The 15339-nt window shown below is 43.6% G+C and overlaps 1 protein-coding gene across 4 annotated transcripts in view; it reads left to right on the forward strand.

Moving 5' to 3' along the window:
- The first annotated feature begins 563 nt into the window (after positions 1-563).
- Positions 564-15339, forward strand: part of nr5a2 (nuclear receptor subfamily 5, group A, member 2) — a 55206-nt gene continuing 40430 nt past the window's right edge. The window contains exons 1-5 of one of the 4 annotated variants that reach the window (XM_084676348.1): positions 564-666; positions 3072-3203; positions 5438-5556; positions 7790-7931; positions 12362-13080. In XM_084676348.1, coding sequence (XP_084532474.1) covers positions 603-666; positions 3072-3203; positions 5438-5556; positions 7790-7931; positions 12362-13080 — 1176 coding nt within the window. In that variant the 5' untranslated portion in view covers positions 564-602. Of the gene's footprint in view, positions 667-2519; positions 2940-2961; positions 3204-5437; positions 5557-6502; positions 6531-7789; positions 7932-12361; positions 13081-15339 lie in introns of those variants that run through there. The other 3 variants (XM_084676345.1, XM_084676347.1, XM_084676346.1) reach the window with 3 other exon arrangements.

Here is a 15339-nt window from a genome sequence, read left to right on the forward strand (position 1 = left end):
TTTCGGGTTGTAGAGTCGGAACGATGCCTCTTGATCTTTATTTTACAACCTCTTACTGCACACTATCGTGGCCTGCACAGTAACGGTGTTCTTACCCTCTCTCTCTCTCTCTCTCTCTCTCTCTCTCCTCTCTCTCACTCTCTCTCTCTGTCTATCTCTCTCGCTCTCTCTCATCTCCTCCATTCAGGTTAGTCATTTGTGTGTGTAGCTATCTGCCTGAGGCCCCTTATCAGTCTGTTTCACTCTATAACCTGGCTTATCAGCCTGGCCCCGCCCTCTGAACCGGGCCTCCACCAATCCCGGCCCACTGTTTTTGAATACTAGTTGATTAGTGGCTTCTACTGAGATGGATTTTACACAGGTCACTAAATATGTGTGTGGGGCGGTGGGGGGGATGGGGGAGGCTGGGTTACTACAGGGGGAGACTCCAGTTGACTTTGAAGCAAGTGGAAAGTTGCTTTTCCTTACATTAACCCTTTAGGTTGCAGCATTCTCAATGTTAGTCCAAACGTGTCATGGAATAGATAAACGTTTTACATTACACAGTGTTCATGTTGTAGACTGTTGGTAACTGACCTGTGTGTGTGTTGGGAGTTAAAGCCATGTCTTCTAGTCTGGAGAGTGAGAATGAGCTTCTCAGTTCAAAAGAGGACCTGACTGGAGCAGGTGAGTAGCGGTCTGCGCTGTGACAACATCACGGCTCCACACGTTCTGACCTGTAGAGCTTGGTGTGCCAAGTTAGATTTCAACTATCCGTTCCTTGGCATTCTGTTCAAACATTTCGGCCCACACACACACATTTGACATGCTCTTGTCGCAATCATTTCATTCGCATTTATAAATTATGGTTATTATCAGCTTGTATAGCCTACTCTTTCACATTTTTGCAAGTTGTATAGGCTACTGTAGCCTATGTTAGAAGCGCTGGGTGTTTTAAATTGAAAGTTAGTGCACCGAACAAAACGTTTAGTTTTAATGATCCGTCATAAACGATACAATCGTAATCATTAATTTGTTCGCTGAATATAATGATAATTTCAATGAATCAGATGTTGATGTTGCACTTCTGATGTTATCCTACATGTCAGGTGTTACAAAAAAGCCGCCTATAGTGATCAACGTGTTGGCTCTTCGTTGTTGCAACAAAAATGAAATGCTTCTTAAAACTTAACAGAATCTGTTAGAGAATAGTTTAATTAATCAGGTCAATATCCTTGTAGTATTGACAGAAATATCGAACGAATACATTCCGCCAATTTTACTATTTATTTTGTACTTATTATTTTATTATAGTTTACTGTCTAGGCATTTTTATGTAGCTTGTGCCATGTGTATGGTCACTTGTTTGCTAGGCTTTATTTAAATGTGTGTGCCTTCCAGAGAAAGTAAGGAACGCCTTGTTGAGCATTTAATGCACGTGATATGCAATAGATAATCTAATGAATGTCATATGGATTGTTGTGTATACTTAGTTGTGTACACAATGACACAATGCATCTCTATTCTATAGGCTAGTAAAACGTATTTACCATTAAATCGTTTCTAAAACTTAATTTGATGGCAACCATTTGAGAAAGCCGAAACATTTATTACAAACCGTTTATTAAATTATTGAATTATTGCTGTGTGTGTGTGTGTGTGTGTGTGTGTGTGTGTGAGTGTGTGTGTGTGTGTGTCAGAGAGAGAGAGAGAGTTGGAGGGGGGTTGATGAGACAATGCTTATAGCACCTTAGGAACGTTCAATTACGTCTTGGATTGACCTTTCCCCCGAAACATTTTGCCAGTCAGGTGCCTGTGAGCTTGGCGAGTCATTTTCATCCTTCTCTTCCGTTGAACGACATGTTTCATTAGTATCAGATGACAACACGGGTAGCCTGTATTAGGCTAAGTACCATACGGGACCCTGAAAAATGTGTTCCTAAATGTATAAAAGTTAGATATAAAGAGGCGTAGACAACCGTTAAGTTCTTTATAGCCTATTTATTTAATAAAATAAGTACATCAAAAAGTTTAACAGTTCAGCGTTTTGTGTAAAAGTGTTACCTACTAAATGTTTATGGTTAGGCTGCTTATTTACCTGCTGAATAGGCGCCTATAGCAAATATTTACGATATGCCCTAAATCTCCACGGGAGATTAATTCATTTAAATAAGGTAAGCTTCGTTAAAATGTCAATGAAAGGCCTAGCTATAACTTAAATCTTGTAAAAGTGTATGGCGCACTGCGCGATATGGTCGACGTACCTTCTCGTGCGCTCGCCGTCCACTAAACATTGTCACGGTTCACTTCCATATCATTACCTGAACAGATCTCCTTGTTATCCCCCTCACGCTTGAAAGTCCATCATTAACAGTATCAAACAGCTGAGATTTGGAAAGTGTGTAACGGCTTTGAGAAGATGCTTCGCGTCTCCATGCGCTATTGGACAAGTGTGTGATGTCAGACTGGAACATGGGCCTCTGATTGGCGAGAGCTAGCGTGTCGGTGCGGAGTAAACAAAGGAGCGAGGAGAGCTCTGAACTTCAGATCTCAGCGCATCACAGATCCACCAAGTCCGATCTTACGCGAAGGAGGGGCCGGCGTGTTTTTTTGTCAGCGAGCCGATAGTTACTGACAGTTGGCTAACTCCACTTTGTTAAGACCGGTGTCAAAGACTTGGTTAGCGCAGCGGGAGATCATCCACAAGGCGAAACCTCACAAGAGGCTTCACGGTCTATTAATCCGTTTAATTCATCGCTGTCCGTTCCGACTTCTTATCATTTAGAGAGAGAGACAGAGACAGAGAGAGAGACGCTTCTCCAAACCTGTGCACAACTCTCCACAGCAAGACATTTTCTATATTTATAGGTTCTTCACCAACCGTATTCACTTTTAGTCCACGTTTGAGCACTTTTAAAAATGAATTTGCGTCGCGCTCGACGTTTCAGCCTACCCAACGGGTATGTAGCCGTTTGATAGCAGTTTAAATCGAGCGAACACGGTTAAGATTCGAAGGCTCTTCACCGGATTTAAAAGGACATTTGTGCGGCTTTGTGAACTTGTGGTGTCCCGTCCCGTACTGTCCCGTCCAGGTGGCCCACCGGACGGAGCTGAGTCTCCCGCTCAGCCCAGCAAAGCTGTCATGCTGCCCAAAGTCGACACAGAATCTCTGGGACTCGCTCGATCGCATGGGGAACAAGGGCACATGCCAAGAAATATGCAAGGTAAGATTATTGTAAGGTATTCATAGACATCATTTAGTGGCATGACCACTATCATGCGTGCGTTATCATCGCGTTATGACAGTGCGTAATCATGGCCGAAAGGCAATCCGTGTCCGTCTGTCAGAAACTTGGCATATATCTCCAAGTCTATCAACTTTAAGAAAATACAACTTGAAATTCTTTAAAACATAGCATGCAATAGCCCTCCGTTAATAGCTAAAAATAAGCGGAATGTATGTACCAAAAAGCTCTTTCATATGTTATTGAGGATACTTTTTGTGGCTCGTATTCCACTTGAATGAAATGATATAACAAAATTCCACATACTCAAATTAATCAGATTTTTTTCTAATAAGCCAAACATCCTAAAGCCAATGCCTCGACCGGATGCAATAGACTGCTCACCACGAGCCTAGTTTATATGTTGAGCCTCTTATCAATGTTACATAATTGTTTTTAAGGCTACAACTCAGTACAGAATACATAGGCTATTGTAAAAAAATATTCTGAAATTAATTGTTCAAGTTTTAAAGTGTAAATGTCGTGCTCAGTGCTAAAAACACAATGTCGAATCAGTTTAAATTCTCATTAAAGTAGTAAAAAAAAACAATTTAAAAAGTTAACTGTATTACATTTTCAGCTGTCGTTCATTCAATATGATAGGAATGATAAAATGCGTTATATTTCAGTATTTTAAGTGAGAAGTGATGGCGTTAAAGGACTGCTTCCTAAAGCAGCCTATCAAACTATTTTATGGAAATGTAATGTAGCCTTAATTGAGAAAGTATTTTTGCGTTTCCAAATAATGTCCCCAACAATTACAATGTCCTCTTTTAGGTCAAGATTGGGTCAAAAACTATCTTTGAATCACGTACTTCCTATCTACAAACATTTAATAATGCGAACCTAAAACAGCAAAAGGTCTGTAAGTCCAAAACGATGAGATGGTGGTTGAGGATTTTTTTTTTAATCATTAGGCTAGGCTACATATAATTCAAATGAAAAAAAAACAATATTTTTAACGTTGTCTTGCTTTTGTATACTTGCTTTTCAGTATTATATTAAGGAAATATGTCTTTGAGTTTGTTTGGCATTCTGAACTTGGCAAGGTGAATGCGAATGGCGCACATAGGATAAATGCTATACATATTCGTTCAAGTTTTGTTCGCATTCGACCCGCATAAGAGGCTATGCACCCTATTTATTAGTTTATTATAACAAGACCCAACTCTCCATATCATTATCTATATGCATAGTATTTTATATATTATATGGCATAGTATACTTTTACCATGAAGATCAAAAGAGATAAACTTCAGGACCCCGAGTCAACTTGTTGCATCACTTTACCTCAAGTTAACACGATTTCACATCGCAAGAAATCAACAGATTATAGGAATGACTTAAAATGTTCTAGTAATCATCATAGTAATAACTTTTGCAAATGGTAAGGTAAATGCTTTTGAAACTCAACAATATTTTACTTGTAGTCTTTACAAATGTTGAGGTATTAATTCCTTAATTCCAATAGGCCTACTCCCTCATGGAATTCAAAGTGCAATTCTGTCTGATGTTCAGTGCGTTTTATTAGAAAGATAAATTAGCTTGCATCCAGTATAAATGTCACCGCAGCTGTTTTCATAGCGAAGTCACAGTTCCTTGTCAATGCGAAGTATTTCTTTCAATAGATAGACCTGTCTGTTAGAAACAAATAGATGCTGCTGTATGCACTGACATTTTAGGCTAGGAATTTTCAACAGTTTAACTCATCAAAATGCACTGGCGAGAGAATGTGTTTCAGTTTGAGAAATTGTAGTTCAGTTGTCCAGTCCAATTTTATATTTCCCTCGCACAGAGCAAAAGGTTACAGTCTGTCTTTTGTCTGTGGGCGGCAACATTTTCTCCTCGAATCCTTAACTGCATTTCCCTCATGAATTCACGACTTAAAGTCATGAATATTTATTAAGCACAGTTTCGTACGTTTGCCTTGTCTCCGACAGAAAAAGGATAAAAATTGTTAGCCTATAGGCCTAGCCTAAATTCTTCCTGCTCGTCCAAAAAATAGATCAAGAATTTGTTTGTTTTATTTTGTATTAACGTAGGTTGAACCAGTAAGTTAAAAACGTTGTCGGTTTAAAAGAAAATGCTACAACTTCCTTTAATATAGACGATGCACATGTTAAATGATTATATATTTTCCTTTATGTACTAAAGTATGTATGTATTCGTTTCAGCTGCCCAGTATAAAATGATGGACTACTCTTATGACGAAGACTTGGATGAGATGTGTCCCGTTTGTGGAGACAAGGTTTCTGGATATCACTATGGACTCCTCACCTGTGAAAGTTGCAAGGTAAAATATGTACTCTTTTTGAACTCTTTCTTTTTTTTTCTTCTTTAATAACTTTGCCTTTACCTTGTGGTCTATGGAAGGAGGATACTGTATGTCAGTAAGTCAGATTTGCTCCACTGATAAAGTTACAAGGGACAAAATAGTGAACTGAGAATACAGTGCTTGAAACGAGTTAGAGAGTTCTTGCCTGTGTGGACCTTATTCAAAACAGTATCATTTGTATTCCAATATATTGCATTTGATATTATAAAAAAAGATGTTGTCAGTGGAATAATAATTTATTTGGATATGATGTAGTGTTAGCTTGATGTAATGATATCATCGCCGTAATTTTTCTCCCATTTTCACGCTTAAAGATGGCCTAAACTGTGGTTTGTGATCTTTTAGTTGTATGGCGGATCTCCAGTGGGGTTTTTTTTTACACCCCCTCCAGAAAAATACGGTTATTTGCAAAGGAATGTGCCCAAGGTTTATTCAACATAGTTGTAAATGGGATCTCTTTATCAGGAACTAATCAGAGGTGGCTTGATATGTGAACTATGTAGTTACTGAGATGGGGAAAGTTTGTTTTGGACTAAGAAAAGGCTGCTTTGAATGTTTTCTCTCTTTTTCTTTTGTGGTGTGTGTTCCCTGTGGCGTAAGGATGGGTGGTATGAGGGCTCAGTGACTGAATATACACACTGTGTGTGTGTGTGTGTGAGGTACTGCATTAGTGTTCATTAAACCGCAACTCACATGCAAACACATCAAAACACTGTCAGTTCAGATTTCCCCTGAATACACAGCACCACCCACCCACACATATAAACACATACAAAACCACACTGTACCTGTTAAAACAACACCAACAATCAAGAGCAGACCTCAAGCCCTAGTATCTCACACTGCTGTCTATTTGGAGCCTTTCAATACTTACTCCGTGTCTCCGTTTTTTTTACTTTTTCAGTAAAACCGCAGAGGAAAAGCAGTGGAAGGTCATCAAATCCAATCAAATTCAATTTGTGTAGCAAGCACTTCTTACAAGCAATGTCACAGAGGGCTTCACATACGCCCATAGAACTGCTCCTAAACCAACCTAAACCCTCAAGGAACCCTTGAGGGTTTATGTTAAACCCTTATGAAAAGAAATACAGACTCTGCACATATCTACATACACCAAGATCCCAACGCATGTGGATGAACTCGTGTCTCACATTGTTTTGGATAAAAAAGTGTCAGCTAAATGAACACATGTAATGCACGCAAAGAGCAAATGAGAGGTTGTCATAGGTTCTCGTCTAGTGGGGATGTCTTGAGGTTTTACGCCACTTGGGCTGTTGGTATCCAAGCCATGGTCAGGCATACTGAATGTATTTATAGTGTGCGCTCTTTGCTAAAAGGAAAATTTTAGAGAATCTTCACTTTGACTCATATCTGTCCTGTCTAAGTTGGTAGACTGGCCAACTACCGTAGTTAAGTTTTCATGGTGTGTGCACGGATCAAGCAATGTAGATTGTCCATTAAATCCATGCCTGGAATTTGGTCGAATATCGACATCTGTACTTTTAAATGGGCCAGGTTTAGGGATTCTCCCCTAAGTATGGATCTGGAATAAGTTAACAGCTTTTTCACCTTTGATTTTCCTGCTGCTATGAAAATGTATTCAGTGTTGCAGAGAGAATCGTGCAATCCCGGAACTGTAAATTATGGATATAATTTATTGGATTCGGACTCCTATCTTCATATTTTTCAATAATTGGAGTTGGAGAAATTCTGAAGTCTTTATGGGGCGAAGCAAGATAGATAGAAGTAGATAACCAATATATACCACAATCGAATAAATTGTGTAAAATAAAATATTTGAGGTGGATTATAATTCTGTCAAAAGAGATTTAGATATAAAATGACTTACTTTATTTCATAAGTAAAATGTTGCATATTCTAACTGAAATTAAGTTAACTGTAGTTATTCCATCAATATTAGTTAAACAATGTATGTTAAAACAACACAACTTTTACTTCAACCTGTGAAATTTACAAATGAACACTTTCCCTTGACCTTGATATTAAAGGATGCAGGGTAAAAGTGGTGTCATTCCATGTGCGTGCTTTGGACTTTGGACTTTTGTCTTCCATCTGTGTGTGAGTTTTCCCGTGTCTGTTCTTGACCCCTTCTTGTCCTCCTCTGTGTGAACGGCTTGATCACAAATGCACGGGTCACAAGCGTTGACATCTTCATTGCCCATCTCCACAGGGCTTCTTCAAGCGCACGGTCCAGAACAACAAAAGGTACACGTGCATCGAGAACCAGAGCTGTCAGATCGACAAGACTCAGAGGAAGCGCTGCCCGTACTGTCGCTTCCAGAAGTGCCTCACCGTCGGCATGAAGCTTGAAGGTAAGGGGACACTCCGAGACCCGTCTGCTCCAGACTCTCAGTTGGCCAGCTCATTCGCTAACCATGCTTTGAATTATGGGAATGTGGAGGGGGAAGTTGGGAGCTCCTCGACAAAAGCACCAGAAAAAGAGTGTGTCACAGGCAGAGGTTTGGAAGTGTAGCAACACATTTTAGGGTGACGACAGGGTTATTATTTTGGAAAAGCGTCCATTTTAAGTGTCCTCCGTGTTTGATCTGAAACTAGTCCAAACCGATCCTTGACCAAACAAAAACTGCTGTGCAAATGTGGATGTTGTGGTGAAATTTTTATCTTTACTAAGCAGCGAGGGGAAAAAAGAACAGTTGCTTTGCAAAACGCATCCACAAATACCTGTGTTGACTGCACTGCAGCCTAAAGTTCACAAAGAATTTCAACAAAACAACGAATGACCGTAGCAAAAGCACATCAAGCTTGTCCTTTACCCTCCTTAAAGACAACATATCGTTTGGAGTCTTTTCCCCTTCCTCCATCAGGGTGGCGTATTAATTACTGGTAATTGCGAATGAGCCTGAGGGCAGAATTTCCCTGCCTGTCATTTTACAGCTTTTACCCAGGGTTTGATTTGTTTTGGTGGGCTAGAAGCCGGGTGTTGGAGGGGCCCCGGAGCACTCTGTCTGCTGTAGTCCAGGGCCCAGAGGCTCTCTAGAGCGCATGGCCTCCGAAAACTCAGCGGCTGCCACAACTTGTAATCAGTACTGGGCTCCTTCTCCTGATCTCTTCCCACACAGCCAGTAAACACATACATATATTCATAGCCCCTAAATAATGTGTAAAAGAGTTGCCACACTGGAAGAATTCTACTTATGCTGTGTCTTAAATACAAATGTGCAAGTTTTAGCCATAAAGAAGATTTGAAGTATTTTGTCTTTAGACTACACTGAAAAGACTTGTTTAGTGTAATACTGTTAGACACACATCAATCAAAGGACATATAAAGTTGTTTTAGGTGGTAAATTGTTCCTTTGTGCCTCCTTCTTATATCACCTCATGAGTTGAACTGCTTATTATTTATTGTTTGTTTTGTTTCTCTAGTATTATCCAAAGTCCTTCTGTTTGTTGATAAGTCAGTTGGCCAATCGGATCAGCCATAGGAAGGTCAGAGACAGGCAGAGTGAAAATGCCATGGCTGACTGGTATAAACTGTGTTGTGACATATCTGTCTGTTCCTTCCAAAAATTCTGGTCATTTATCTACAAATGATAAGCACTTGGCGACTACCAACTTGATTAGGAGGACAAGGAATCTAAAATATTATTAGGCTGCATAGAGTTATCGCTTGTTGCAAATGCTAAATTGCTTACCTCTGACCTAATGTCCTCTCGGCTGTCTTCATAATTTGATTAAAACCACACTTTTCCGGTTGTTGTTGTGACTTTGCGTCACGTGTTGACAGTTCAGTATTTGGACTGAAACTTCTCATTAAATGTGCTGCATTTATCAGCATTAGGACCCATATAGCAAAGTATGCTAAACAACTCTTAATTCCTTATTGCTTGTTATTGTCCTTTTTTCTGGGCAAGGCTATAACTAGCATCAGTAAACAGTAACCGTAAGCCGAGGGCTTATCTTTTCCAGGTTACTTTAGTGCTGCCTGCTCCAATCAACCACACACTGCACAGATCAATAAAAGTACGCCGTACATGTTTTCCTGCTATAAAAATGTATTTTGTGAAGTTTCTCATCAGTTATATTATGTGTCTTGCTTATCAATCAATCGTCCCTCCTTTTACCCAGCAAAGATATTTTTTTCGGACCGAATTACCACGTATATTCACGTTGCCCTACCAATCCACCGCACGAGATGCGGATATGCCGAATAAACACACATTCCTTTTTTTGCACATCACCCCGTCGCAGATTTGTTTGTTGTTTGAACCCCCCACCCCTCGGTCCCAATATTTCCACACGGATAAACGGAAGTGTCTCCGCTGTGCTTGTCTTTTCCCTCTTCACATCCCCCTCCCTCCCTTTTTTGTGATTTCCACTCGGAAACCCTTTCTCTCTCTCCCATAGAGTCCACCGCTGGTGCAGCCAGAGACCTGTCCCATTACTTATGCATAGGTATCATAGGTATTCATGTGTGTGCGTGGGATAGTGTGCATCCAGAGTAGGGCCCAGGAGGACATGACAAACAGGGTGTCAGAACCAGGCCAGGGGAGCCATTTATATGCTCTGATCCGACAGGGATCCTCACCTACGCACGCTTAATATTCCTGTATATTAAACACTCATAAATCAGACGGCATAAGCAGCCGCCTTTACGGCGATGGTCTACGGGTGTGTATGTGTGTGTGTGTGTGTGTGTGTAGAATGCAGGGTAATGGAGCGACTTTGAGATTTGTGCTACGGCCCCAGGTGGCTTGACCTTTATTTTTCTCTGTCTCTGAACTGCCCTCGCATCGTACCCTAATCTTTGCTCCATAAACCCCATGCCACCCACCCTCACCCCCTCAAGAGTTCTTGCCCCCTTATCCTGACATCCAACCTTCCCCCCTCCCGTGCCCACGCTCTCTCCTCCCTCTCCCCTGTCTCCCTCCCCCCTCTTTCCCCTCTCCCTGGCTCCCCCTCTCCTCCCCCTCCTCTCTCCATCTCCCCCCTCTTTCCCCTCTCCCTGGCTCCCCCTCTCCTCCCCCTCCTCTCTCCATCTCCCCCCTCTCCACCCTCCCCCTTCTCCCCCTCTCCCTCTCCCTCTCCTCACTCCCCCCCCCTCCAACCCGCTCCTTCTCTCTCCCCTTCCCCCTCTCCTCCCTCCCCTCAGCTCCAGCCTTGTCCTAGGCTCAGATTAATCTGTGTAACATGCATGTAAATAACCTTGTTTAATTAGATACAAGGAGGAGGGTGAAGAGAAGCTTGCGTTCAAATCCTCCCCCTCCACCCCCACGTGCCAACCCCCCCCAGTATTCATGATGTGATTCCCAGCCAGGTCCGGACCTAATTGTGTTTTCCCAAAAGGGCCAACTCTTCGTTTTGAGCTCATTAATTACCCTGTTGCTCTAAATCATTAATAGTTTGAGTCACCACAATAATGTATAATGTATACAAAGGGCCTTTTTTTCACGTGTGATAAATTGTTAACCGCGATGTTAATTCTTTAGACTGCGTTGCGTCGGAGTTGACACCCGGCACATTTGAGACGTGCGCACGCGTGTGTGTGGGGGTTCACGTGACACATGTTTCTGGGCCTGTTTGTTTTGGCCTATGGAGCTAAGGGCTTGACGAGTGTGTGTATGTGTGTGTGTGTGTCACTCGGTTTGTCTGGGCTCTGTCCCGGGTGTCAGCGGACCCTTGCCCCCCTCCCACTCTCGTGGCCGTCTCTCCCTCAGATCAGCCCTGCTGGGTGTGTGTGATGCGCTCGGCAGTGTGTGTGAGTGTGTGCACGGACCCTGGCCGCTCCCCTCTCTCAGATCAGCGGGGCTGTGACAGACACTGCTGGGATGGAGGCCATTAAAACCGCTCCCAAGGCAGCTGTTGGGCCAGCCCCTTTTTAATTCCTTTTTTTCTTCTTCTTCTTTTTCTTCTTTTTTCATCCACCTCGTGGATATATTATGGCCTGAAGTATCCAGAGTGTGTGTTTGTGTATGCGCATAGATGCGTGTGTGTGTGTTTTGCATGTGCGGAGGCTCACTTGGACCCAAGACGGGAAGGGGTATCTATGTTAAGGATGTATTGGTTTTGTGTGTGTTTGTGTTTGTGTGTGTGTGTAAATCACACTGTCCCAAATGTCCACCATGCTGAGACCATGTCTGCTCCAAAGCCCTATCACAGAGAGAGAGGGAGAGAGAGAGGGTATAATTAATAATCAAGCATGAATAATTAAGACAGGCACCCCCGACAAAGACAGACAGAGACCCAGCCTCCCTATGGCAAACAGAAGATCACACATGGTCCAGGCACTCATATCCACAGAGCCCAGAGAGGGATCCTCATTCATTAGACATGATCCAGTTGGGGGAACTCGCAATGGGGTTCTGCTTGGTTTGACTTGATCTTTGGTTTGTTAGAATTGTGTATCTTTTTGTCCCCATGTGTTTTGATTTCTCCAAATGCATGTTAGAATTATTTACGGATAAACAGTGGCAAATTCGGATTTTGAATTTGACTAATATACTTATTTGGGATCAGGACAGCCGGTTAAGTCAATGTCCAGTTAGTTGTTGATGAGATGCCTTGCCTTTCAGACAGTTCCTAAATTCTTTTTTGGTTGTTGCTTGTATTTGTGTACATGCGTAAAGAGTGCTACATACTATTTGAGGCATTACTGAGGATATTGCAAGTGTTTCTAAAAACTAAAGATGTTCAAACAATACTCTCGGGACTGAACATCCTTCCGCTAATAATTGCATTTCCTGTGTGTTTCTATCTGTTTTGTGTCTCTCCGTGTGTCTCTCAGCCGTGAGGGCAGACCGCATGCGTGGCGGCCGCAACAAGTTCGGCCCCATGTACAAGCGCGACCGGGCCCTCAAGCAGCAGAAGAAGGCGCTGATCCGCGCCAACGGCCTGAAGATCGAAGCCATGACCCAGGTCATGCAGGCCGTGCCCACCGACCTCACCCTCTCCTCGGCCATCCAGAACATCCACAGTGCCGCCGCCAAGGGCCTGCCCCTGAGCCACGCGCACCACGCCGCCCACACCCACCACCACCACCACCACCACCCCCACCACCACGCCCCCGGCCTGCCCCCGACAGACTACGACCGCAGCCCCTTCGTCACCTCGCCCGTCAGCATGGCCATGCCCCCGGGGCACGCCGCCGCCAGCCTGCAGGGCTACCAGGCGGCCTACGGCCACTTCCAGAGCCGCACCATCAAGTCCGAGTACCCGGACCCTTACACCAGCTCGCCCGAGTCCATCATGGGCTACCCCTACATGGACTCTTACCAGGCGGGCTCCCCGCCCGGCTTTCCCCACCTCATCGTGGAGCTGTTGAAGTGCGAGGCGGACGAGCCCCAGGTGCAGGCGAAGATCCTGGCTTACCTGCAGCAGGAGCAGGCCAGCCGGGGCAAGCACGAGAAGCTCAACACCTTCGGCCTCATGTGCAAGATGGCCGACCAGACCCTCTTCTCCATTGTGGAGTGGGCCCGCAGCAGCATCTTCTTCCGCGAGCTCAAGGTACGTTGCGGTGCACACACTTTCTCACACACACATTCACACACATTCACACACACGTTCATTTTTGTGTCTGAACAGTCAGTGCTCGGGTATTCACTTCAAAAAACATCTACCTTTCCTCTAAGCAAATTGTCATAGTGTGATTTCCGTAAGTGAGTTACCTTGGAAGAAATGATGAATGAATTGCAAACATGCTGTGAGAAACATGTTTAACATGGCTAGAACATAAATAAACGAGGATGGCAACAAGCATTACTTATAGATGTTAAAGCATGTTCTCTGCTCCTTACTCTCTCCTACTTAATAAACCAGTCACATTATACGTGCATGGGTGGGAGGATTTATACGGGCAATATCTCCAGTATTCGCGTGGGTATGATTCAATCTGTGTTTTGTCAGGATGCTAAATGTTTCACCACAATAAGGTTATCTATAATTGACGCACAATCCGCAAACCCTAATCTTTTATCTTCTACAGCCTTGAATCTTTCTCTTTTATGTACTGGCTTGACAAGAATGCAGTGTGTACAGGCCGGTGTGTGCGGACGGAGGGTTTGCCATTTAGCTTCCCGTGCGTCTTTCTTAGCGTTGGATGAAAAGGAACAGTAGCCCCATGGACGGGTGTCACATTTTGGGGGGGGGGGGGGGGATGGGTTATGAAAACTTTGACTGGAGGCTTCAGGCCCTTTTCATCCGTACTAACAGGCTCTGAAGTGAATATGACACTGTGCTCTTCCTTCAGATATATCCCTCTGATCTGAAGAAAGCGGTGGAAATATGTGGTCAGTAAGGGTAAACAGGCCAATAAACATATTTGGGCTTGAAACGTCCTATAAAATTAATGGATGAACCTCTATTATTTACGACATCACCAAAAATGTTATTATGTAATCATGAAAGTGAATCTGGGTTCCCGCTGAGGGGTAAAGGAGCAAAAAAGAAAATATTACCACCAAAATGTTTTGATTTACATAAATGTGAGTCCAATCTGTAAGCAATTCTTTTTTTTGTCAGAAGCTTATGGGGTTGGCCTATTCCAATTATTAGAAGAAAAAAAAAAATGTTTGGCTGAAAGAGCACTATTTGGATTGTCAGTGTTTTCAAACCAACCACCAACAACCTCCTTGCCAAAAACAACCAAAAGCCTTCCTGTAAAAATGTTATTAACCCCCCGCCCCCCTCCTCTCTCTCCCCTCCAATACCCCTGAGAGAATGGGGGATGTTTCCAGCACATGTTTGTTCACTCCCAATTTGATTTGTTCAGTATGAAGGTTAATAATGCTGCTCGACATGAAAGCTTTTCGATGAGTCTGTGTGCTTCACCTGTTTTTCTCAACACCCCTGCCCTTGTTGGACTCTTTTGTTGGCCGTGCTCCGAATAGCCAAAGGCTTGACTGCACATGCAAACCGACTGCACCCGAACCGACGGTTCTCTAAATTGTGGGTGGGTGGGGGGCGTGGTTTTGGGAGGAATAGTCAACACAGACCAAGACTACACAATTATGAACTTCGATGAGAGCTCTCGGGAAGCACATGTTGACATTCAGCACACAGCAAATCACACTATTTATTTTTTTATTTGCATACGGTTAGGCCCCGGTACTTCAGGGCGTTTGTATGGGCGGTTGGGGTGTGGTCTCAGACTAACGTTCTGCTGTCCCCCATTAGTTTTGAGTGAGCATTGTGTCGCGAGTCTGCGTCTCTCCAAATTCATCATGATTCAATTATGCCAAAGCCACTTGTGCGCTGTCACTTCTCATTTGCCTCAGTGTGACACGTCATTATGTTGGCCTAATGACTATCCATATCACCCTGGCTTCGTGTGAATTGAACACACTATGTTACAAAGGTAGAAAATGACCCAGGGTGGAACGGGGTGGGGTGGGGTGGGGGGGGGTAATTCCTGAAGCCCCAACAATTGTGTTGGCATAGAGGTGAAGGATGGGGGGGAGGGGATGCGCTCCCACACTACCACACACAAGTCAGGAGTGGATGTGTACCACAGGGGAGTAATTCACTGAAGTGACCGAATAATGGGAGTGTGTTGGGGGGCATTTTGTGTGGTGTTCGCCCTCCCACCCCCCTCCACTCCCCGAAATCGCCAACGAAAGCAAGACAGTTGAAAAATGATGTGCATGCAGGAGCACTGACAGCACTGACAGGAGCAGCCCCAGGAGCAGCCCCCCCCCCCCTCCACCCCCCCCGACCCCCCTCCATCATAAGCACTACCGCAATCCCCGCCTCTCACGGCTAATTAAT

Source organism: Hypomesus nipponensis, chromosome 16, assembly GCF_054491055.1.
Source record: "Hypomesus nipponensis isolate SF chromosome 16, ASM5449105v1, whole genome shotgun sequence".
Taxonomy (NCBI): Eukaryota; Metazoa; Chordata; class Actinopteri; order Osmeriformes; family Osmeridae; genus Hypomesus; species Hypomesus nipponensis.